Here is a 26,887-nt window from a genome sequence, read left to right as displayed (position 1 = left end):
TGTTTCATTCTTTTTTGCCTTCCTAACAGTTGATGCTACTGAATGCCTTGTTATGCCATTTGATGAGGCAGTTAAGAATTAACCACATTGCTGTAGGTCTGAAGTCATGTGTAGATCATCATTAATTCTTTTAATTCCATATTTTTATTGAAAAGTTCATGACTCTGGATCATCAGCTCAATGAAATTGTCACTAGGCCATTGCCTCCTCTAATGCATCATGTTCATTCTTTTTGTGAAGTGTTTGTTTCTCAATGGAATTTATTTCTGTTGAGGATTGTGTAATGAAATTTTTATACAATGAATTGGTTTGGTATCCTTCTATCAGCAAAAAATGCAGCATCAGAACATCGGGTGGGGGGTGGGAGATTAGATGAGACCATGCTGCTGAAGAGGCCACTTTAGAGAGGCAATAAACCTTGAAACTAAAGCTGATCAATGGTCCATTGACATTACCACTCTGCCACCATGTCTTTGTGAGAGACACTTTGTTATCTCTGTTAGTCAGTTGGTCAAAGCTGGTTGCTGCATTCCAATGCATGTAGTGAGCTTCTCTTTAAACTCATTTAAGGGATATGTGAGTGTAGCTAGCTAGACCAGCATTTATTGCCCATCCCTTACTTTCTTGAGAAAGAGTAAACTGCCTTCTTAAACTGCTGCAGTCCATCTCATAGAGATAGACCCACAATGCCTTTGGGGAGGAAGTTTAAGGCACATGTTTCATTCCATTATTAATCTCAAAACTGTCAGATGAAGCTCTTCATCAGAATAGGGGTATCATGCATTTAATTATGGAAGGAGCATAATACACAACAAAGCTTGGATACACAGTTGACATTCTTTAGAGGCCAATCTTATTAAATAAAATGTTGTTTGCTGATTTTTGCAGTTTTCTCATTGAATTATTTTGAAGTAAAACCATTGCTGTTACTTAAGTGAACTAAAAGTAAGCCAAACAGAAAGTAAAAATGAAAGAAAGAAATGAGAGCAATCAGATAAGTAAGCAATGAAAACAAAAACATGCTGGAAATACTCAGCAGCTCAGATTATCCCTGTAGACACAATATCAGAATTTAATGTTGCAAACCTGAGATCTTTTATCAGAATGCATACACTTGAAAAATGAAGTCTTTCCCCTCCAAATATACTGTCAGATCAGATGAGTATTACCAGCATCTGTTTTTGTAAATTTCAGATTTCCAGCATCTGTTATACTTGGCTTTTTTACTAGGAGATAAATAAAAATGCTGTGTTAAGTGGTTGTTAAGCTTGAGTTTATTGAAACTGTTGGCATAAAAAATTTGTTTTGCTAATTCAGACCATAATTATTCACCCAACTTGTTTCCTTCAAAAAAAGGCTTCCAAAGAGACTTGGTGATTCACTGAATTATATGCTAGAAGGCTGGTCACTGCAGAACACTCCCAGTCCAGTCTACTCAGCATTGGCCTGGACCAAGCTTAGCATGCGCACACCATCTCCCCAGCAACGAATTTGTGTTCCTCTACAGATGCTCTAATTCAAACAGTCATTTTTGACTTTTGTTTTTAGGTCATTTTGATTACTTTTCATCTTACTGTCTTCACTATGAAACATTAAATTGTGGGCAAGAATGTAAAGTATTGGATTGTGAAATATTTGTCATACGAGAAAAAGATTGTTTGGTGAGTTGATTTTATTTATCATTTGTTATTCTGCAGACATTTTGCTTCCTCCAAGGATTCTTTGGAATTTGATGATCCAACATTGTTAGACAACATCCTTAGTGAGCATGTAAGTCTTTCAACTAAATGGTGTTATGTTTTCAAGTATAATTATAATTTATTTGTTTAGAAACTAAATATGATAAAGACTTGAGATTGCATGACTCCTTATCATAATTCTGAGAAATTATTTAGAACTGCATTAATGTGATTGGATTAATAAATAATTAATTGTCCTAAAAGGGCAGAGACATCAGCTAAGTTTCTGAGTGGAGCAGCATAATTTTCATTTTGAATTTCTGGTGTTTGAATCACCTATTTCATTGACATGTATTGCATTCTGTGCAGATGAAAATAAGAACTTTCCTTTGTTACAACCAAGATGGGAGATAACTCTGTATTTTTCAACTTCCAATACTCCCATTTGTTAGAAAACAAATACGAGCACACACTAGGTAAAAGAAAGCAAAAATGGATTCTTTCTGCAGAGATTCACTTCAGGGGAGAAATACCCTTTTTGGCCAGTAATTCATAGCTCTTGAAGGCCAAAAGGGAAAAGGTTTGAAATGTTCAGTTGGCTGACAGTCTAATGTTTTGGCCCACAAAGATGAACATCACTCAATGCATGCATTTATCACTTAGGTCCTAAGCAGACTCAGTCTGTCAGGAAATATCGAAAAATCCTTCAGAGGCTTTTCATTTGAGACCAAATGGACTTCGGCTCCAGGCACCACACCGCATCCATCCTTAGGGTACTTTTCCAGTAACAGGAGAATTGTGCGAGGAAGCTTTCTTTCAGCAAACCTTGGCCCCCCATATCCAAAAAGGTTCCAAGCCTGCAAACAGAACAGCTCTAAACTCAATCATAAAAGCAGTCATGTATTTTCTCTGAAGTGAGTTAAAAATCACACAACACCAGGTTACAGTCCAACAGCTTTATGTGGCAGCTCTAGCTTTCAGAGCGCTGCTTCTTCAACAGGTGGTTGTGGAGTATAAGACCGTAAGACACAGAATTTATAGCAAAAGTTTACAGTGCGATGTAACTGAAATTATATATTGAAAAAGACCTGGATTGTTTGTTAAGTCTCTCATTTTTTAGAATGACCATGTTGGTTTCAGTTCTTTCATAAGTAAATCACAAAACTTTTTTAAAAGTTACATTCTCAAGTGAACATTAGCAGCTGGTGTCACGTTGGCCCAGATAATACATTTAAGGTGTGAGCTGCCCTGTGTGAGACTGTCTGTGCCGCAATGGTCAGACTGATTCTAATCTAAAAAATGTATTTACAGAACCTTACATGGATTCATGCAGGTTTTGAGCAAAGTAAAATGTAATTGTGAGAAACAGAACTCACTCACAAATCAATCAGCCTGAGACAAAGTCTTGGAAACAAGAACAATTTATTACAGCCTTGCAAGAACTGGACACTTCTTCAATCAAGCAGAAGTGCATGGGAAAACAGAGCATATTAGCATTCTTCTTTAGTTTACAAGTTGCGGAACCACGCCTCCCTTTTCCCATCCTATCATAAGCCGATTACCTCACTTGTTAGTTATTTTCTTACCTGGCCATCCTGCTGTCCTTGTCTGCATTCTTTGTTCCTTATTTGTTACAGCTTGTTCTTTTATCCAGTTTCTCTTATCATACTATAAGCTTTATTGTGAAATGCCCTTGCTGCTGCTTTTTGTGGTCAGCTACAACCCTTCATAGTTATTTCCTAGCTTAAAACTATTCTCTTTAAAAGACCGTCTATATTCATTAAAGTCTTGGCCTTAAGTATGCTACATGTTACAAGAACTCTGTGACCGTTTGTATAATGTTCCCCTTCCCTTCCCCCACTACACCCCCTTCTCCATCTGCAAAAACGACATTTCCAATCTCCCACAATTCCCCCTTTTTCTTTTTCTCTAACTGTTGTTTCTGCACTTATTAAGTCTCCTTTAATTCATTTTCTTATGTTCTGCCCTCTTACGCCTTTTGGCAATGAGGTTCACAATCTTACATTTTACATTTGTGTTGTTCGTCCCTCGAACTCTAGAAGCATTCTTTGACTTTCTCTTTGTTGCATATCACCTGCTGATAGTAAAAGCATCTGATGATTTATTTGGGTTCCTTACCCATGGGATGTCATCAGTCGGCTCATTACCCATTTTAGGACATTGAACCCTACCACCAGACCCACTAATATCAATAATCCATAGATAGCTCGATTGACTAACCACCTTCCCCAACCAGTCAATCCCCAATCCCCCCATTCCCATCCTTTTTCGTTCCAGTACCGATTACCGGCCTCCCTTATCTTGGCGATTTTTGTCTCGCACATGTTTGGAGATATCAGTAATGTTAGAGGAGACCTCAGGTATGTACGTACAACATTCCTCTCCAATTAGTGCACAGGTACCACCCTTCTCTGCTAGAATATAATCCAGAACCATCCTGTCCTGAAGGGTTGTTAGCCTAGTGGCAATCATTTCGGTCGTTATGTCTGCTATTTGGGATTGGGTTTCGGCCAATGCATCAGCAGTACTGTTGGCCAACTCTTCCGGGAAGCCGCCAACTTTTGTATTTCTACTCCTGCTCGAGCGGTCCCATACATAGGTATCAAAGTCCAGAGGAGGCGATCTCCTTCGGTTACTTTCCGGGTTACTCACCTTCCTCCCTGTTTATTCCAAGGTATTTTTGGGGCTCTCTTTGACAGCCTCAAGTGGGAAATTATATAGGCGAGGTAGCAGCAGCCACTCGAGCCTTTCTGGCTTTGAGGCAGTGTTTGAACTGGATGGTCCCAGCACCCATTCCCGTTACATCCGCCACTCCAAACGTACTTCTTGCTGGGGATAAATGGGTAGGCCTTTAAGCCACACATTTAATATGTCCCATTCAATATTCGGGGAATGGTCTTGGCAGTGGCTTGGCTGGTGTAGACACAAAATGATTTTCCTAATCGGAAGGGTGCGGTATCATTCTGATTACAGAAACTCTAAGGCCATCGATAGCACCCAGAGTTTTCAGGGCTGGTTGAGGGAACCATCCCACAAAGTTATAATTACCCCTTTCAAATCTCCAAGTTGTATCATTTGAGCCGGGGTCAAATTGTTGTACGCCATACACTTCACTTTTGGTAAGTGGTATTACCGTGAGAGGAATTCCGGATTCTCCATGGTGTGGGATCTCAGCTCATACCCAACAGTCGGTATGCCCCTTTAGTTTAGCATAATTCTGACATAAAGCGGTAAAATGATATTTCCCACCCCCCTTGGCAGCTAGCGCCAATATCATCGTGACAATATAAAGCTGACCACTCATTTCAGCTCACAACCCTATCTGTCTATTCCCTAACCCTTTAAATACCAGGGAGGAGTGAGTCCATGCAACACTTACAATTGTTTTGGGATGCAGTTTTTTTAACCAATACATAATAGTCTCTTATCTCAGTCCATTCTTTTTGCTCAGCTTGATTTTCAGAGGGTTGTCTGTAGAATGAGCTTGCCACTCTGCCGGAGGGGAAGGAGTGTCCACCGGGCCCTTAACACGAGTGTGATGACTCCACCCTTTTTCAGCAGTTCGGATGGCTGTTTCAGTAGTCAGGAGGGTTAGGAATGGTCCCTCCAGCTTGGGTGCAGTTTGATATATTTCCAGGTCTTTATCAGGATCCAATCACCCGGTCGTATCCGATGTACTGCGAACTCAAGTGGAGGTGTCTGGGTCAACAGACCCTTCTTCCTAAGGACAGACAAAGAAGAGCCGAGCGCCACAATATAGTTCTTTAAAAATTTATCATTGAACTCTACAGTTGGTAATTCCCCTCTTCCACCTAAGAAAGGTAATCCAAACATCATCTCATAAGGAGAGAGGCCTATATCACATCTAGGTGCAGTCCTAATGCGTAATCGAGTCTCTAGGACTAGCTTAATGTTTGATTCATTCGTTTCACCCGTCCAGAGGAAGGCGGGTGCCAAGGAGTGTGGAATTCCCAAGAGTTCTCTAATCTCGCCATTTCTTCTTGTAGGATCTTAGAGGTAAAATGGCTACCTTGGTCTGAATCTATACTTTCCACCACTCCATATCGAGGAATTATATGTTCTAAAAGAGTTTTCACTACTCCCTTCGAGGTTGCTGAGGACATTGGAAATGCCTCCACCAGTTAGGTGATCCATTAGGACTAATAAGTACTTTTGTTTCCCTACTGGGGGTAATTCTGTGTAATCTACCTGTATTCTTTGAAAAGGTTTTACCCCAGGGTTTCTTCCACCTCTTGGTCCCTCTCTCGTTACTTTCTTATTAATCTTTTGGCAAGTCGGGCATCCTGCGCATACCTGCTTGGCTACTGTGTATATCCCTTTACATCCGTACTTCCTTAACACTATGTCACACATGGCTTGGGAGCCCCAGTGACTGCCTTGGTGCAAGGTGGTTAGGATGTTTCTCATAACTGGTTTACTTAAAAACTCCCTTCCATCTGGGAGGATCCATCTTCCTTGGGTTGTCTTAGCCATCGTTACAGTTACTGCACAATCCTCCACCCCAATTTTTAAGCCCAGCAATATAATCAAATCCCTACCTAATAGATTACTTCCAATGTCAGGAATATATAGTAATTGTCCTATCACTTCCTCATCATTTCTTCTAATTAGGGTTGGTTCAAAAATAGGCACCAAGAATTCCTCGCCTTTTACTCCAGAAACCCTGAGATTCTCCTTAGTCAATTTAACGCCGGTAGGTCTAAACCTTAGGGATGACCGTGCTGCTCCCATATCCACCAAAAATACTGCATCCTCCCCTTCAGGCCCCACCTTCAAATTTATCAAGGGTTCCCGGTGGGTCTCAGGAGGAAGGAACCCTTGACTCCCCTAATCTTCATCTAAGGTCATTAGGGAAACGGCTTCCCTTTCTCGTGCTAATTCCAGGCATTCCCATTTAAAATGCCCCAGTTTCCCGCAATGGTAACACCCTGCCTGTTGCCTCCTTTCCCGGGTATCCGACCCTTGTCTTTCGTGTCCTCCCCTACCCTTCCTGTTATTCCTTGATCCCATTCTCCCTTTTGTTATTTCTTCTACTGCCGCCACCATCATTTTGGCTTTCTGTTTCTGCTTCTCGTCTTCCCTTTTCACATACACTTTCTGTGCCTCACATAACAGTTCTTCCACCTGTCTTTCACTCCATCCATCTAATTTCTGTAATTTCTTTTGTATGTCCGGCCATGATTCAGTTACAAACTGGACCTTTAAGAGTCCCTGTGCTATCGGATTATCGGGATCCATTCCCGAATACTTCCTTGTGGCCTCCTTGAGCCTTTTAAGAAATGCAGAAGGGGTTTCATCCTTCTCTTGTCGTACTTCAAAGGCCTTAACAAAGTCTTGTGATCTTGGTGCCGCCTCTTTAATTCCTAATATTACCATTTCTCGTAGGTTCCGCATTGACTCCCTATCTCTTCTGTCATTATTCTCCCAATGACGGTCAACATTTGGGAATTTCTGTTCTGCTGGGGCTCCTTCTTCCCCAACTGGGTGCTTCTTTTCCCATTCCTATAAAGCCGCTCTCCTAATCATACCTCGTTCTTCCCCTGAAAATAACGTTCCTAAAATTGCCATCAGTCCTTCCCAGGTATATAAATTAGGCCCTAGGAATTGCTCTAATTGTTCGGCTAGTCCAACCGGATCCTCTATTTAACTTTTCATTTCCTTTTTAAAGACCCTAACTTCACTGCTAGGATAGGGAGCATTTACATATCCGATTGTACCTTCCCCAATCGGAACTCTTGTAAGGGACATAATTTTACATTTTACATTATCTCTGTCCCTCCTTTACGTGTGGTGGTTCGAGTGTTTCTGAGCCCCCTAGGTTCTGCATCTTTTAGTTCAGAGTCCGTTCCCCTTTCTGTGTCTGGACTCTGTTCTACTTCGGGAGCTGTAGGCTCGTTCCGGGGATTAGTATATGGGGGTGGCAAACACGTTAAGGGATCCCATTGTGGCTTCCCTTTTTCATTCTCTTTTTCCTGATTCCTCCGTATTCACGGGACATAATTTTACTCCCATACTCCCTATCCAATAAGCCGCATATTCTGACTTTTCTTGACTGCATGTTTCTTTTGATTTACGTATATATTTAGATCTTGGCACAGCCAATCTTCATCGGACCCATATTTGGGCCAAAAAATACCAGGCGCCTTAATACTTTCTCTAGTCCAGACAAAACAACAATAGTTTATCATTGTAGCTTTATCTTTCTCCCACGTCCGGGAGTTGCGTTCCCAATTACCCAACATTCTCCCCAAAGAACTGTCAGGTGGGATATATCCCCTTTAACGTTATTTACAGATCGATCGTTACACAGGCAACTCGCCGAGCCTCCCATTGTTGCTAATTTAATTAATCTTAACGAGGTCTGGTGTCACCTTCTTCCACCCCCCCCCCCCCCTTCAGGGTCATGACTAGACACCTTACTCATCTGATTAATCTGACCAATTATATGTTTTTTTTTAGACTTCAACTGTTCTCCATAAATCACTTTTATGTAAGGATAAAAGAGATTAGTTAGAAACTGATAGTAAGACAGTCATGACCTGTAAAAAGAACAGGAGTTAACATTTTATTTCATAATCTGTAAAATCCTTAACTTTAAAAGAAATCATGTTAAAATTTCCATAGTAGCAATCAAATTCAAAACAGTCCCAGATCTCAAGCTCCAGGGAACAAAACACAAACATTCAATCACCAACAAACAAATGTGCATTCAAACCGAATCACAAAGGGTTAAACTTTCTACTTGCTGTACAGCTCTTTTCTTTCTCTCTCTCTCTCACTCACTCACACACACACATACATACATACATACATACATACATACATACATACATACATACATACACACACACAGACACAGACACACAGACACTTTGAGCTTCCCGCAACAATTCCTCTAGCTTTTGAATATTTTTCTGGACGTCTGGCCATAAGTTAGTTACGAAGTGCACCCTCAGTAGCCCTTCAGCTACTAGCCCTTCTGACACGGGCTGTTTTCCATTAAAATATGCATAATTTTATTTATCGCCAATTCCCCGTACTTGTCGTACGTCCCGACCACCAAGGCAATACTTAAAAGGTCTCTGTTCTTCCCTTGGTCTGTGCACAGAGTTACCTGGTCATTTCGGTGCACCCCGTCCCATGGCAATTCCTGCTGCAAATACCACTGCCCCCGGTCGCCCGGATATATCCTTTAAGACTTTTCCCTACCCAGGTCTTGTGCACAAGAGTTGCCCAACCGAACCCGCCATGTCTGCCCGCCTTGTTTCCAGGGTCTCCCAGTCCGGATCGTACTCGCCCAAACCGCGAACAACAAGCAAGGGAGTCAGAGATCACCGAAATCGGCAAGGTGCACCTCCCCTGTCATCCCAAGAGAGTCAAGCGGTCGGAGTTTTGGATCCCGGACGAACCCCCAAATTGTGAGAAACAGAACTCACTCACAAATCAATCAGCCTGAGACAAAGCCTTGGAAAATTTATTACAGCCTTGCAAGAACTGGACGCTTCTGTGATCAAGCAGAAATGCACACGAAAACAGAGCATATTAGCATTCTTATTTAGTTTACAAGTTGCGGAATCACGCCTCCCTTTTCCCATCCTATCATAAGCCGATTACCTCACTTGTTAGTTATTTTCTTATCTGGCCATCCTGCTGTCCTTGTCTGCATTCTTTGTTCCTTGTTTGTTACAGCTTGTTCTTTTATCCAGTTTCTCTTATCATACTATAAGCTTTATTGTGAAATGCCCTTGCTGCTTCTTTTTGTGGTCAGCTACAGCCTTTCATAGTTATTTCCTAGCTTAAAACTATTTTCTTTAAAAGGCCCTCTATGTTCTTAGCCTTAAGTATGCTACATGCTACAAGAATTCCGTGACCGTTTATATAATGTTCCCCTTCCCTTCCCTCCACTACACCCCCTCCCCCACCTGCAAAAACAACATTTCTAATCTCCCACATAATTCTGCAAGTCTAAATTTCAGTTAAATTACACTGAAAATTTTTTGCTATAAATTTTGTGTCTTATGATCTTATACTCCACAACCACCTGATGAAGGAGCAGTGCTCCGAAAGCTAGTGTTTCCAAATAGACCTGTTTTGTGATTTTTAACTTTGTACACCCCAGTCCAACACTAGCATCTCCAAATCGTCCCTGAAGGGAGTTCAAGAAAACAAGTCCAAGTGAAATCATGTAGTTAGCAAGAAAGTGTTGTTTGAAAAAGTTCCATTATCTATGCATTGAAATTTTTAAGAATATCCAACTACCTCTATGACCCTTTAAATTCAAGTGTACATAAAATTTGAATATGAAGCTTTCATAATACTTTCGAAAAATCGCTATCATTCTGTTGGTGTTTTTATATGTAGTATACATTTGTTTTTGTCTTTCAGGTTGATGTTTCCACTATTTTGTGTTTTTCCTATATTTGTAAATCCTTTTATTTGTGTTGCCTTTTAATGACATGCACCATTCCTTTCTGCATTTAGACTCCAGCTTGATTGTTCCCAAATTAACCACTCGATGGTGAACAAGAATAATCTGATGCAAGGGAGCCAGTGTTGGATGGAGGCAGACAAAGTTAAAAATCACACAACATCAGGTTATAGTCCAACAGGTTTACTGTATTTGGAAGCACTAGCTTTTGGAGCACTGCTCCTTCACCAAGTAGCTGTGGAGCAGAACCAAAAGACACAGAATTGATGGCAAAAGATTACAGTGTTGTGCAACTGAAATGATGTATTGAACAAAACTAGGTTGTTGTCAAGTCTTTAATCTTTTAGAATGGGTTGCAGGTTTCAATTCATTAATACATAAATCCCAGAACTTCTTTTAAGTCACATTCTCGAGATAGCTTAGGGTTTATTAAAAAAAAGGTGACATCTCAGCTCAGTCAATGCATTAAAAGTGAGATTAGAATCTGTCTGTATTCCAATCTTGAGTCAGACTGGTTCTATTTCCAAAGTGGAATTTCTAAAATATTACATGGATTGACCTGCAGATTGTGCGCCTTTTGAGCAAAATAGAATGTATCTGCAAATTTAATTCTGCAAATGCAAATTCACCCCATAGACTTATATGTGTGTCTGCACGCATGAGAGCGAGAGTGTGTGTTTGTTTGTGTGTATCCTTGGTAAAGTGTGTGTGTGTGAGTGTAATGGAATATAAGACTGTGAGATTGTGTGTGGGGGGTGTGTGTGTTTGTGTGTATGAGAGAGTCTGCGTGAGTGTGTTTGTGTAGTGCAGTCACCTGTAGTGTGACATGAACCCAAGGTCCCAGTTGAGGCCATTCTCATGGGTGCTGAACCTAGCTATCAGCCTCTGCTCGGCTACTCTGCATTGTTGCGTATCCTGAAGTCCGCCTTATAGGATGGTCAACTGAAGATCCAAGGCAGAATGTCCTGGACCACTGAAGTGTTCTCCGGCAAAGGCGGACTTCGGGATATGCAACAATGCAGAGTGGCCGAGCAGACACTGATAGCCAAGGTCAGCACCCGTGAGAATGGCCTCAACCGGGACCTTGGGTTCATGTCACACGACAGGTGACCCCACTATCCTATGCACTGTCTCTTTCATACGTACACACGCACTTACATACTCACACACTCGTGCACACCCTCTGTCATACACACACATACACCCTCCACACTGCACCCTTGCGCACACTCCTCACAGGCTTATACTCCATCATACTCTCTCACACACTTTACCAAGTATATGTACACAAACACACACTCTCTGACATGCGCTCGCACTCACACTCACATACAGACACTCAAGCTCGCTCTCTCTTAAACACGCACACATGCACAGACATACAAGTCTATGGGGTGAATTTGTATGTGAATTATACTTTGCAGATACATTCTATTTTGCTCAAAAGACACACAATCTGCAGACAGTCAACCCATGGAATAGTTTATAAATTCCACTTTGGAAATAGAACCAGTCTGATTCAAGATTGGGATACAGACAAACTCTGTTTTATATTCCATTACACTCACACACACACACATTGTCTGAGCTGAGAAGCCTTTTGTTATAAAACCTTAAGTTTTCTTGAGAAGGTGGCTTAAACAAAGACTGGGATTTACATATTAATGAACTGAAGCCTGCAACCCATTCTCAAAGATGAAAGACTTAACAGCAGTCTAGGTTTGTTCAATATATCATTTCAGTTGCATGGTACTGTATTTTTTTGCTATAAACTGTGTGTCTTATGGACCTACTCCACAGTTAGCTGATGAAGGAGCAGCGCTCCAAAAGCTAGTACTTCCAAATAAACCTGTTAGATTATAACCTGATGTTGTGTGATTTTTAGCTAAGAATAATCTAAAATAAAATGCACCTTCGGTATTACATGGAGATGTATAGGTTTGCTTGCTCAATTCAATGGATGCTGCAGGAACAAACTGTCCTTCCCTGACACAACATGTTGGTCTTAATTAGCATACTGTGCTCCGTCGTGTGCTCAACCAGAAGTTAAAATGTTTTCACTGTGCTATAAAATTATTAACATCCTAACTTAAAGCAACCTGTAGTTGCGTTGCATGAAATTGGAAGACTGTGCTGCAGTAGGTTAGTAGGGCCTATATTCAATAAAAACCTGCCTTTAATCATTGTAAAGTTTACACAGGCTTTTAAAATGAATATTTTGTTCAGTACAGTAAATGCTGCCTTACAGTCACAGTAGTCAGTTCGAGACCCATAGTATGGAAACAGACTATTTGATCCAACTCATTCATGTTGTCCAGGTATCCTAAATTAATCTAGTCCCATTTGCCAATATTTTTGGCCCATATTCTTCTAACCCTTTCATATTCATATACCTATCCAGATGCCTTTTAAATGTTGTAATAGTAACGAGCCTCCGTCACTTCCTCTGGCAGCTCATTCCATATAGACTCCACCCTCTGCGTAAAAAAAAAGTTAGTTCCCTTTTAAATCTTCCCCTACTAACCTTAAACCTTGTTTAAGAATCATTACTCAAGCTCTCTTTTACATTGCTTTTTATACTTCATGGTCAGCTTGCTTTTAATTCAAGTTTGATGTGCTTAAGTAATGATCATTCCTCGCGTAAACATTTTCCTTTATCACTGAAAAATGTCTGTGCTAAATTTCCTGATTGAGCCTTGCTATCCAGTGGTGACAGTGGAATATATTATGCAATACAAAAGAAGTTGCATCAAGACACTGTTCAAAAGGGCCACAACACAGGAAGACAGCTAACGATCCGCATCCATGAACACCAACTAGCCATGAAACGACATGACCAGCTATTCTTAGTAGCCACACACTCCGATAACAAGCAACATGAGTTCGACTGGGACTACACTACTATTATAGGACAAGCCAAACAGAGAACAGCCAGGGAATTCCTAGAGCATGGCACTCATCCACAGATTCAATCAATAAGCACATCGACCTGGACCCAATATACCGGCCACTGCAGCGGACAGCTGGAACTGAAACCAGAAGCGGCAGATACAAATCACTATAAATGCCAAAGGAAACATCACAGAAGCGCTTCACAGGAGGCTCCCAAGCACTAAGGATGTCACCTAGACAGGGGACGAAATGTCTGCAATACAAATTCCCAGTTCGGCGAACAGAAACACAACAACGAGCACCCGAGCTACAAATCTTCTCACAAACTTTGAATAGAAAAGGTATCTCCTGATGGGTCTTAAAAGGCTAAAGCAAGCTTTAGGCACAAGGCTTTCAAGAAAATTTGGGAACAAGATGGAAGAGTAGCTTAACCTATGGCAGAAAAAACAGTAATGAAGTTTTTCTTGGCTTGGTTATTAAGGAGTATTTGGGAACGTGGGTCAGTTGCTAACTAATGCTTTATTTCTGCAGGGAGGTCAACTCAAAAGGAAGTGTTTCTTCCGTCTTAACTCTGAGGTTAAATTAATACATTTATGGCCTAAGTGATGCATCTAGAACTTGGTTCTTCTCAGTAAGTTCTGTCTTAACTAGGGAAGGTAAAAGGTCTCTTCAAGATCAATGTTGCTGTCTATGTTTGGAACCACAAGAGATGGGTGAGATACTAAACAAGTATTTTGCGTCATTTGGAAGGACATGGAAGTTGGAGAAATTAATTGTGATATCTTGAAAAGAATTCATATTACAGAAGAGGAGGTACTGGAGGTCTTAAAATGCATAAAGGTCGATAAATCCCTAGGACTGACCAGGTGTTTCCTAGAATTTTGTGGAAAGCTAGGGAATTGATTGCTGGGTCTCTTGCTGAGATACTTGTATCATCAACAGCCATGGGTGAGATGGTGGAAGACTGGAGGTTGGCTAATGTGCCTTTATTTAAGAAAGGCTGTAAGGAAAAGGCAGAGAACTATAGACCAGTGAACCTTACATCAGTGGTGAGTAAGTTGTTGCAGGGGATTCTGACGGACAGGACTTACGTGCATTTAGAAAGGCAAGGACTGATTAGTGATGGTCAGCATTGCTTTGTGCCTGGGAAATCATGTCTCACTAACTTGATTGAGTTTTTTTGAAGAGGTGACAAAGAAGATGGATGAAGGCAGAGTGGTACATGTTGCCTTAATGGACTTCAACAAAGTGTTTGCCTAGGTTCTGCATGGTAGACTGCTTAGTAAGGTTAGAGCACATAGGATCTAGGGGGAGCTAACCAATTGGACACAAAATTGTCTTGAAGGTAGGAGATAGGAAGTGGTGGTAGACAGTTGCTTTTCAGACTGGAGGCCTGTGACCAGTGTGTTAAAAGGATTGATGCTAGCTCCACTGCCTTTTGTCTTTTATATAAATGATTTGAATGTGAATATAGGAGGCATGGTTAATAAGTTGGCATATGTCAGCAACATCGGTGATGTAGTGGACAGTGAAGAAGGTTACCTCAGAGTACGACAGGATCTTGATCAGATGGGCCAGTGTATCGAGGAGTGGCAGAATGAGTTTAATTTCAGATAAATGTGAGGTGTTGCATTTTGTTAAGGCAAACCAAGGCTGGACTTATACACTAGGGCTCTGGGGAGTGTTGCCAAAGGAGTGCATGTGCATTTTTCCTTGAAAGTGGAGTTGCAAGTAGACAGGGTAGTGAAGAAGGCATTTTGCTCGTTTGCCTTCATTTGTCTGATCATTGAGTATAGGAGTTGGACCATCTTGTTGCGGCTGTATAGGATATTGGTAAGGCCACTTCTAGAATATGCAGCACTGTGGCTCAGTGGTTAGCCTCACAGTGCCAGGCACCCAGGTTCGATTCCACTCTCAGGCCACTGTCTGTGTGGGGTTAGCACATTCTCCCCATGGTCTGCTTGGGTTTTGCTTTGGTTTCTTCCCACAGTTCAAAGATGAGAAGGTTTGGAGAATTGGCCATGATGAAATTGCCTGGAGTTTACAGACAAGGTGGGCTAGCCATGGGAAATACATGGTGGGGTGGTGGGGGAGATGGCAGTTTTGAATGGGATGCTCTTTGGAGGGTTGGTCTGGACCAGATGGGCCAAGTAGCCTCTTTGAACACTGTAGGGATTCTGTGTTTCTAATACTACTGACAATTCTACACTCCCTCTTATTGGAAGAATGTTGTTACATTTGGGAGGGTACAGAAAAGATTTACAAGGATATTGCCAGGACTGGAGGGCCTGAGTTATGGGGAGAGGATGAATAGCTGGGGCTTTTTCCCTGGAGCTTTGGATGTTGAGGTGTGACCTTATAGAGGTTTATAAAATCATGAGGGGCATGGATAGGGTGAATAACCAAGACCTTTTTCTGATGGTGGGGTGGGTGGGGGATTGTGAAGCAAAATTTGAGGGAATAGGTTTAAGGTGAGAGGGGAAAGATTTTTCAAGCACACGGTGGTGCGTGTATAGCACAAGCTGCTAGAGGACGTGGTGGATGTGGGTACAATTACAACATTTACAAGGCATCTGGAGAATGAATGGAAAGGAACAGTTTTCAGGGATATGAGCCAAATGCTGGCAAATGGGACTAGGTCAGATTGTGATGTTTGATCGGCGCAGACAAGTTGGACCAAAAGGTCTGTTTCTGTGCTGAATGACACTTTGATTCTATTTAAATTGGGCTGTCACCAGCCGATCCAAATGAATTGTGCAGTCAATTTTAAAATCAACTTGTCTTTTAAATGATTCAGGGAATGTGGGTTTCACTACCTGGGTGAGCATTTATTGTCTATTTCTACTTCCCCTTGCAAAGATGTTATTGAACTGCCTGTAATCCATTTCGTGTAGATACACCCACACTGACATTAGGGAGAGAATTCCAGGTTTTTGACTTGAGAGGCAATAAAGGAACAGCGTAATATTTCAATGTCAGAATAATCCAACATGAATTTTAATTTGCTAATTTCATTCTAGAATGGTCTAAATCTATTGTTTTACACTATACCACCTAATCTAAATTTCACAGCTACTGAAAATAATTTAGAAAAAGAGAAACTATCTTCTTAGTATCTTGAAACTTCCAACACCACTCCCCTTAATTTTCTAAACACCAGAGGGAACAATCCAAACTTGTTTAATTTCTCCTTATAACTTTTGGAATTCAGTTGTCATTCACGCCATCCAATGAAAATATTTTCTTCCTAAGATATGATGCTCAGAACTGGTCACACTTTGTGTGGTCTAACCAAGGCTTTTTATATCCAAACCAAGACATATGCCCCTCATACAGGTACTCTAATTCATAAAATAAAATGTCCAACATTCCATTAGCCTTTTTTGATTAGTTTCTGTATTCATTCATCACCTTATACTGATCTTTGTATTTGGGCTGTCACGTTTTTCCAAGATTTCACTATTTAAAAGATGTTGTATAATCTTTAGGTTAAAATAGATGACCACATTGTCTGCATTGACATTCACTTGCTATGGTTTTGCTCATTAATTTAATGTATCTTTGTAATTTTATGCGGCTTACAGTATCTTCTATCTGTTGCTGGCAAATTTGCTTTCTATCCAATCATTTAATTCATTTATGAATATTGTGATTAATTGATGCAGCAATACAGATCTTTGCCTGACACACCAGCATGAAATTTCCCAACTTCAGTACCTACCTGATGAGTTAAAATCTGTTCCCACTAGCCACAACCTGTCTGTAGTCCTGATTCTGTCTCCTTCCATTCACTCTATTTTCTAATCAATTCCAGAGCTTCAATGTTAGCAAACATTTAGCATATAATCAGCGACATTCCCCTTGTCCACTACTTTCGTCACCTCTTCAAAAAAAAAGTAATTAAAAGGCTTGATGTTTCAGAGGGTGCAGTCCATTGCAGTACTTGGGTTTGATATTGTAAGCTACTTTGCAAATAGGCTGGGAATGTCCATGGATCTCTGATACTAAAAATTTACCTAGAGTTAAGTTCAGCACTGACTGATAGGGACCGAAGGGTCTGTTTCTGTGCCCTATGACTTTATGACCAGTTTGGGCTGAAGGGCCTGTTTCCATGTTGTATTACTCCATGACTCTATGGCTGTGAGAGTGCAGTTGCATCTGCCTGTGCTACCAAAAAAAGAGGAACTATAGTGTAAGTTCATGAAGACCCCTCATTGCACTATAACTGCATTATGTTGTACAGTAAACATGTGCATTGTGGATTCTCTAAACTGTATGAAATTTGAATGTGTACGTGATCAAGTAAATAAGTTTGAGAATATAAGACAATTAAAAAGGAGCATAGTTACTGAGTTAGCAATATACATTGATTATATATGCTTTATTTCAGCCAACATCTGGTGAGATCCGGGAGTTTCTCATTATGATGGCAATTTGCCACACAGTTGTTCCTGAGAGAGATGGAAATGACATTTATTACCAGGCTTCATCACCAGGTGAGATACTGGGATATGATGGAGAGAAGCTACAAATAATCAAAATCAATGCACAATATCGACAATTGTCAAAAGTAACTCCAATAATTTTGGTGTACTTCAGTGCAATTTAAAGAAAAAGAGAAAATCCTGAAGAAGTTCTTCAACAAGAATTATTTTTACAATATTATTTCAAAGTTACATTGTGTGCATTGTTTGCTTCAGTTGTGTTCCGTGTATCTCTTGCACAAAAACACGACATTTCTCTAACGTCTTGACTTGAGAGTATGGATTCCAATTATGCATAGGTTCCCAATTAAGGAGAGAAATTCTCTTTGTTCTGTTCCTTTTGTTACTGTGATAATTTGGTGAAGGGGAGATTTGGGCCAGTGTTCCATGGTTGTCCAAAAGCATGGATGTCATTGGATAAGCTCATTATGGGATTGTGTGCAGGTTTGTTGTTTTATTTGGGTAATAGTAACATTAGTTTTAACTTGTGCTTGATTATTTTCTGTCCTCTCCATTACTACTTAGCTGGAAGCTATTAATGGCAGGCTATTTCTCTATTTCATATTCCAAAACCACAACATTAGTTGTATATAATGCTGATTGAGCAACAGGATTTGATACATCACGGGCAGAAATTGCTGTCAAGAGAATTTTTAATCCGTCAGATGCAGGAACCTTATCTTTGTGTACCCTTTGCACATTTAATATATTTACACTAAAATGTTTTTGATATTTATAGTCATTTGTACCGAATGATCTTGAATCACTCCAATTGTGTTCAGGGTGGCAACAGATCCTCTGAGATATTCAGTCTTAAATGAAATATTTGTCTATTCAAATGTTATTTCCACATGCTTGGGCAGCTGGCAGTCAATCATTCGACAGTTAGATTTGCTCAATTCACAAAACTGATGATCATGAGTATTGACATTACAGAAATCAGCTTCTCAGGTAAATATTGTATTATAAATCAAAGCAGATGGGTGTAATTCATTGATTCCTTAATAGGAGTGTTGATGTTAGTAATTTATTTTCTCTTCACAAACAATATGCTGGGATATAAATTGGGCATGTTTCTTGAGAAAAAAGGAACATTAAGGCATGCTTTTGTCCTTGTCTCTCATGTTTCCAGCATACCAGTGATACTGTCATTTTGAACCACAGATTAATGCAAAATGGAGATCTAGGAACCCTGTTTTCTCGATTATCTGGTTTGTCATTCACATTAACCTCATGAATTAATGCAGGGTAAATGCAATTAATTGTTTAGCATGCCTTCATTATAGAAAATGATCTTGCGAGGAAAAATTGATTTGGAGCAACTGTTTTGATTTAGGAGAGAGGGCAGAAACTATGGAAAATGAAATAAAAGCAGAGTGCTGGAGAAACTCAACATGTCTGGCAGCATCTACTCAAAGAAAGAGTGAACATTTTGAGCCTTTATGAGGGATCACTGGACTCAAAATGTCAACTCTCAACAGATGCTGCCAGATGTGCAATGGTTCTCCAGTATCCTTTGATTTTGTTTCAGATTCCAGGCCTCTTACTGAGATATTTGTATCATCGATAGTCACAGGTGAGGTGCCGGAAGACTGGAGGTTGGCTAACATGGTGCCAGTATTTAAGAAAGGTGGTAAGGAAAAGCCAGGGAACTACAGAGCAGTGAGCCTGACGTCAGTAGTGGGCAAGTTGTTGGAGGGAATCCTGAGGGACAGGATGTACATGTATTTGGAAAGGCAAGGACTGATTAGGGATAGTTAACATGGCTCTTTGCATGGGAAATCATGTCTCACAAACTTGATTGAGTTTTTTGAAGAAGCAGCAAAGAGGATTGATGAGGGCAGAGCGATAGATGTGATCTATATGGACTTCAGTAAGGTGTATGACAGGTTCCCCATGGGAAACTGGTTAGCAAGGTTAGATCTCATGGAATACAGGGAAAACTGGCCATTTGGATACAGAACTGGCTCAAAGGTAGAAGACAGAGAGTGGTGGTGGAGGGTTGTTTTTCAGACAGGAGGCCTGTGACCAGTGGAGTGCCACAAGGATCAATGCTAGGTCCACTACTTCTCATCATTTATATAAATGATTTGGATGTGAGCATAAGAGGTATAGTTAGTAAGTTTGCCGATGACACCAAAATTGGAGGTGTAGTGGACAGCAAAGAAGGTTACTTCAGAGTACAGCAGATCTTGATCAGATGGGCCAATGGGCTGAGAAGTGGCAGATGGAGTTTAATTTAGATAAATGTGGGTGCTGCATTTTGGGAAAGCAAATCTTTGCAGGACTTATATACTTAATGGTAAGGTCCTAGGGAGTATTGCTGAACAAAGAGACCTTGGAGTGCAGGTTCATAGCTCCTTGAAAGTGGAGTCACAGGTAGATAGGATAGTGAAGAAGGCGTTTGGGATGCTTGCCTTTATTGGTCAGAGTATTGAGTACATGAGTTGGGAGGTCATGTTGCGGCTGTACAGGACATTGGTTAGGCCACTGTTGGAATATTGCATGCAATTCTGGTCTCCTTCCTATTGGAAGGATGTTGTGAAACTTGAAAGGGTTCAGAAAAGATTTATAAGCATGTTGCCAGGGTTGGAGGATTTGAGCTATGGGGAAAGGTTGAATAGACTGTTTTCCCTGGAGTGTCGGAGGCTGAGGGGTGACCTTATCGAGGTTTATAAAATCATGAGGGGCATGGATAGGATAAATAGACAAAGTCTTTTCCCTGGGGTCAGGGAGTCTGGAACTAGAGGGCATAGGCTTAGGGTGAGAGGGAAAAGATATAAAAGAGACCAAAGAAGCAACTTTTTCACGCAGAGGGTGGTACGTGTATGGAATAAGCTGTCATGAGAAGTGGTGAAGACTGGTACAATTGCAACATTTAAAAGGCATCTGGATGGGTATATGAATACAAAGGGTATGGAGTGGCCAGTTGCTGGCAGGTGGGACTAGATTGGGTTGGGATATCTGGTCGGCATGGATGAGTTGGACCGAAGAGTGTGTTTCTGTGCTGTATGTCTCTAAAACTCTATGATTCCATTTCCAGTATCCTCAGTTATTTATGTTTATTTTGGATGATGCAACATTTTGAACCAATCAAGAGTTTGTAGAAACTGACGGCCAATAAGGAGCACATTGGAGAAATCTTGTTTTATGAGTTACACAGTGTATTGAGTAAATGACATCTGCATTGTGGTATGTTGTGGCTGGGTTGAGCAAGTCATCAACCAGTTTGGGCAGAGTGAGGTCCATGAACAGCAATGAAGTATGTTAACAGATATTTTGATACTTGGTGGTCTTTAAGTAATAACTACTTCCCAAAGCCTCAGGAAAAAAAAATGGCCCAATAGTGATGAACAGTGCTGCAGGAACCTTTGCACCTGTCTGAAAGGACCTCTGGAGAAAGACTACAACATCTTACCTTCTGTTCTGGTGGTCAGCATTGCTACAGTAAGCTAATTAAAGTCTGGATAAGGTGAAGGTGAAGTCAAGGAAATGCAGTCAATATTGTACAAGCACACAAAGACAGAGCAAAGTTCATTAGCCACTTTTCTGTTACTGATTATAGTCATGATGTGGAGGAGCTAATGTTGGACTGAAGTAGGCAAAGTTAAAAATCTCATAACACAAGGTTATAGTCCACCAGGTTTATTTGGAAGCGCTAACTTTCAGAGCACTGCTTCTTCTTCAGGTAGCTGTGGAGCAGGATCATAAGGCACAGAATTTATAGCAAAAGATTACAGTGTTATGCAACTGAAATGATATATTGAACAACCCTAGATTGCTGTTAAGTCTTTCATCTTTTAGAATGGGTTGGCGGTTTCGCTTTATTAAAATATAAATCTCAGAAATTTTTTTAAGTCACATTCTCGAGGTTTTATAAAAAAAAATGACAGCTCAGCCAGTGCAGTAAAGGTGTGAGGTTAGAGTCTGTCTGTATTCCAATATAGAGTCAGACTGATTCTATTTCCAAAGTAGGAATTTCTAAAATATTACATGGATTGACTGCCTGCAGATTGTGCACTTTTGAATATATGAATGTATCTGCAAATATAATTCTGCAAATGCAAATTCACCCCATAAACTTATATGCATGGACAGGTGCATGAGAGAGGGAGTGTGTGAGTGTGTGCATGTAAGTGTACGTGAGTGTGTGTGTGCGCACGCTTGGTAAAGTGTGTGTGATGGAGTATAAGCCTTTAGTGGGGGGGGGGGGGGGGGGGGGAGTGTGGAGTGTGGAGTGTGTGTGTATGTATGTAAGAGGGAGTGTATAGGGTAGTGGGGTCACCTGTAGCGTGACATGAATGCAAGGTCCTGGTTGAGGCCATCCTCATAAGTTCCGAACTTGGCTATCAGCCTCTGCTCGGCCACTCTACATTGTTGCTGAGCAGAGGCTGACGGCCAAGTTCAGAACCCAAGAGAATGGCCTCAACTGGGTCCTTGGGTTCATGTCATACTACAGGTGACGCCACGACACTATACACTCTCTCTCACATGCATGTACTCATGCAGATCCTCTCGCATATGTTCTTTCTCATACACACACACACACCTACAATCCCAAACTCACCCACACACCCCCTCTCACAGGCTTATACTCCATCACATGCACGCAAACGCATACATGTGCACTCACGTGCACATGCTCACACTCACTCTCTGATAAGCATGCACACACACACATATGTCTATGGGGTGAATTTGCATTTGCAGAATTATATTTGCAGATACATTTTATTTTGCTCAAAAAGCACACAATCTGCAGGAAGTCAACCCATGTAATATTTTATAAATTCCTACTTTGGAAATAGAACTAGTCTGACTCAAGTTTGGGATACAGACAGACTCTAACCTCACACCTTTAATGCATTGTCTGAGCTGAGATGTCACCTTTTTTTATAAAACCATAACTTATCTCAAGAATGTGACTGAAAAGAATTTCTGATATTTACATATTAATGAACCGAAACCTCCAACCCATTCTAAAAGATGAAAGACTTAACAGCAATCTAGGTTTGTTCAATATATCATTTCAGCTGTATAACACTGTAATCGTTTGCTATAACTTCTGCGTCTTATGGTCCTGCTCCACAGCTACCTGGTGAAGGAATAGCGCTCCGAAAGCTAGTGCTCCCAAATAAACTGACTAATCATCGTGGTAGTCTTACCTGCTTTTTTGCACGGCTGCTGACAGATATGTTTTTATACAGATGAAAACTCATTGGTTAAAGCCGCAAAGCAGTTTGGATTCATCTTCACTGGAAGAACACCTGATTCTGTCATTATAGAAGCTGTAAGTAAGCATATTAATTGTTTTCTGTGAAGTTTGGATGGCAGTCAGCATTTGGAGGTTAATGTTGCAGTTGTATTGAACATTTTGGGGTGGGATGGACATTTCCTGTCCGACATCATATGTTTCCTAATTAATTATTGGGGTACGTAATTTCCAGGATTGAAATACTTGTGTATTTTCAAGATTTTCAGTTGTTGAAGAACTGAGAAACTATATTTTCTAGTGTTCTGAAATTATATATGTGAAATGCTATAGGTTTTGCTGTGTGTTTTGTGTGTGTCAATTGCTAGTTTTCTGAGAACTGCGATAGAGCCAAGAACTAGCGATATATATCTGAGAAGTTAAAATTGCAAGCTAGACAGAAATAATTTACTTTTATTTCTCCATTGGTAGATGGGAGAAGAGCAGATCTACGAGCTGCTTAATGTCCTGGAATTTTCCAGGTAAGTGCTTTTGTCATTTAATACCTCACAACTGCAGTTACATTGAAGTACGTGGGCCAAGAATTGCAATTACATCATACCTGACAATGGCATCATATGTGCCAAAAACCTTCACACAATTAATTACTCTTGGATGCAATAATGATTGTATAGAAGGAAAGAAAACTGCAACTTGGATCAATTAAGAAGATATTTGTTGAGATTTGAATTAAATTCTTAATTAAGAAACTAGAAAATGTGACTCTGTAGCAGATGCACTTATTTTGTTGTAACTTTTAAACGGTCAGTTTTTAAAAAATTGTTAACATTTTTCAATTGTACAGCAAGCCTTGTTTTATGAAATCGGAGCCCCAATCTTCCAATAGGAAGATAATTTCTGCAGACGTTTACTGGTGTTACATCTTGTTGGACCTTGCAACAGATAGTAGTTGACACTGCAAGAATTGCCAGGAAGTTGAAATTTCCTTTTGGCAATTATCTGGCATATAGAACCCTCTGAAAAACTCCCCAATTCTGAGTTAAAGTTGGAGACTTGAGAGTTTCTACTTATATTAATATTTAACCCAGAGACGTTAGAGGAATTAAAATCCACTCATTGGTAGTTATGAATTTCTTAACTCATCACTGACTTCTTTGTACCTAACCACCTGTCCCCACCGACTTGGCATCTGGCTCCCTTTCCACCTGCTGCGATGACTCTCCTGTGCGTCCAACAACTGACCCCATCCCTGACACCCATCACTCTGACTTGCTCCCATCTGACACGATTTGCCCTTCACCCCCATGATCCCATTCAGACTTATCCCAACTCTGCCCCAAGTGGCAGCTGTACCCTCTTCTCATTTGGCTGTCTGCCCCTCCACCAACCTGCCACTACACTCTTGCCTAACTCTGTCAGTAGCTGTCAATGTGGCTAAAAGGTCCTTTAAATATGACAGATAGTGCTGCAAATGACAGGTTGTAGTTTCACTGCTGTTTCTGTCCACTGCTGCCTATGTGGATTTCTGGACTGTGCTGCTTCAGCTGGGGTGGCTCTGAGCCCATTTGTTTAACTAGAAAATTTCTCCAATTGGCTAACTTCAATTCTGATCTGGGTTGAAAATTGGGGTGCAATCCAGATTGGAAATATCAAACCCTGGTTTTGATCTTGAATGTTCTCTTGGAACAGTGAGCATTTGAAAGGAAACCACGGAGCACTACAATTCTATATTCCTGCACACACCCTTAATTTCCTTATTCTGTGCAGAAACAGCAGAATTTCTGTGCTTTCATTTATGTTTCCCTTTTTATATTTTTGAGGACCAACATCAATGATGTGCTCTGTACCAATGAAAAATGCACCATAAAATATTGATAATCGTGATGTAGCCATTCCAACTTCAGCTAGTAATCCAAAATAATGAGGACAAGCTAGTTATTATTGGGAGAAAAAGGAATCATGAGGCTCAGTTTTTGTCAATAATTATTTTGTGGTTTTTTTTCTGTCCAAAAGCACCAGGAAAAGAATGTCAGTGATTGTTAAGATTCCATCAGGAAAGATTCGGCTGTATTGTAAAGGGGCAGTAAGTACTCTGTTTAATATTTTTAAGCATGGAAATGGTACAAATTGGTAACACTGTACAAAACTAACCTGTTACTTGTTTTTAAAAAGTCAATGTTTACTGGAACATATTGTATTTACACAATGTATGGGGCAGCACGGTGGCTTAATGGTTAGCACTGCTGCCTCACAGTGCCAGGGATCTGGGTTTGATTCACACCTTGGGCAACTGTTGGAGTTTTGCATGCTGTCCCTATATCTGTGTGGGTTTCCTCCCGGTTCTCTGGTTTCTTCCCACAATCCAAAGCTGTGCAGGTCAGGTGAATTGGCCATGCTAAATTGCCCATAGTTTAGATGCATTAGTCAGGGGTCGATATAGGGTATTGGAATGGGTCTAGGTGGGTTACTCTTTGGAGCGTTGGTATGAACTTCTTGGGCTGAAGGGCCTGTCTCCATACTTTAGGGAATCTAATCTAATCTTTACTGAGAATTCAAAGCATTTGTGTTTGGTGTAAATACTGTACATTTGAATTAAATTGGTTGGAGTTGTAGTTCATTGAGTCCTGGTTGAGAAATTCTACAGAGCCCAAGATTTTATCCTGTGGTGCTAAGATAGTTATGTAAACTGGGATGTCATTTGAGCATATTTTGTGCTTCAGACCTAGATGCTGTTCCAATACAGCTACAACATGGGCATTACCTGACAATTTGGAAAATTGTCCAGATTTATCCTGTTTTCAAAAAAAAGCCAAAACAAATCTGATCCAGCTATCAATTCTCCCATAAGTCTCCTTTCAGTCATCAGGTGATTTTTACCAAGGTTGCTTAGCTCCTGATGTCAGTACAGCTTTGGTTCAAACAAAGGAGACAAATGGGCGAAGAAGATGAATTGAAGGGGGAGTAGTATCGAGGAACCTGGCAACATTGAAATCAACGGGAATCGGGGGGGGTAGTCTCCACTGGTTGGAGTCATAGCTACTCCAAAAAAGATGGTTGTAATTGTTGGAGGTCAATCATTTAGGGAGAAAATGAGCACTGCAGATGCTGGAGGTCAGAGTTGAAGAGTGTGGTGCTGGGAAGGTACAGCCGGTCAGTCTGCATTCGAGGAGCAGGAGAGTCGACGTTTCAAGCATAAGCTCTTCATCAGGATGCTGCCTGACTGGCTGTGCCTTTCCAGTACCACACTCTTTGACATCAATTGTTTAGACCCAGGCCATCATTATAGAAGTTCCACAGGGTAATGTCTGAGGCACACCTTTCTAGAGCTGCTTCATCAATGATTTTTCCTTCATCTTCAAGTTAGAAGTGGGGATGATCACTGATCTTTACACAATGTTCAGCACCATTCATGACTCAAATACTGAAACAATCAGCATTCATATCAAGACCCAGGACATCATCCAAGCTTAGGCTGATTAGTGCCACACAGGTGCCAGGCAGTGACCATATGGTGAAACATCTGGATTGGGAGCAAACATAGGCCATTTGCCTCCTCCTTCTGGTGTGCCATTCACTAAGATCCTAGCTGATTTGTTTGTGTATAAAATACCACATTTCCATCTACTCCCGATACTCTTTCCTTTGTTTCCCTTGCCTAAGAAGAATCTACCCACCACCACTTTTAAAAAAAATTCATTGACCTCACCTCCACTGCCTTCTGAGGCACAGTTCCAAAGTCCCTCAATCTCTGAGAGAGAAAACACTTCTCTTTATGTCTGTCCTGAGAAGCCACCACTAATTTTTGCACAGTGCCCTGTGCGATATTGTGCTATAGGTTATCTTTGTTAACTCGCTCACCAGCTTGCTGCATTCATTAATACGGATTCCTGTTCATTCATTCATAACCCTTTACTAACCCTATATTTACGGTAACACGGTTTCATTCATTCATTCATTCATTCATAAAACCCACAGATCTGTAGTATATTTTACTATCATAAGATAGACCAAATTTAAAACAAACCTTTATAATCAAAACAACCCTTTCAAACCCATGACTGCATTTTCACACCTTATCAGCCCTTGCTACAAGCAGTGTTTACCTCTTAATAAGTGTAACATACAGAACATTACCATCCTCACCATCATG

At 40.7% G+C, this 26,887-nt stretch overlaps 1 protein-coding gene across 4 annotated transcripts in view; it reads left to right on the top strand.

The window, feature by feature from the left end:
• The window catches only part of atp8a2 (ATPase phospholipid transporting 8A2), a 573,039-nt gene that overhangs the window by 227,907 nt on the left and 318,245 nt on the right, over positions 1-26,887 (top strand). For all 4 annotated transcript variants that reach the window (XM_087988186.1, XM_043691978.2, XM_043691979.2 and 1 more), the window contains 5 exons: positions 1,698-1,770; positions 17,432-17,537; positions 22,733-22,815; positions 23,209-23,258; positions 24,751-24,820. In XM_087988186.1, coding sequence (XP_087844312.1) covers positions 1,698-1,770; positions 17,432-17,537; positions 22,733-22,815; positions 23,209-23,258; positions 24,751-24,820 — 382 coding nt within the window. The remainder of the gene's footprint in view (positions 1-1,697; positions 1,771-17,431; positions 17,538-22,732; positions 22,816-23,208; positions 23,259-24,750; positions 24,821-26,887) is intronic.

The sequence above is a fragment of the Chiloscyllium plagiosum genome, unplaced genomic scaffold (assembly GCF_037043375.1).
Source record: "Chiloscyllium plagiosum isolate Xiang-an unplaced genomic scaffold, Cpla_swu_hap1 HiC_scaffold_6, whole genome shotgun sequence".
Classification (NCBI taxonomy): domain Eukaryota; kingdom Metazoa; phylum Chordata; class Chondrichthyes; order Orectolobiformes; family Hemiscylliidae; genus Chiloscyllium; species Chiloscyllium plagiosum.
Note: the sequence above shows the minus strand (reverse complement) of the source record. Positions and strands in the feature narration are given on the sequence as shown.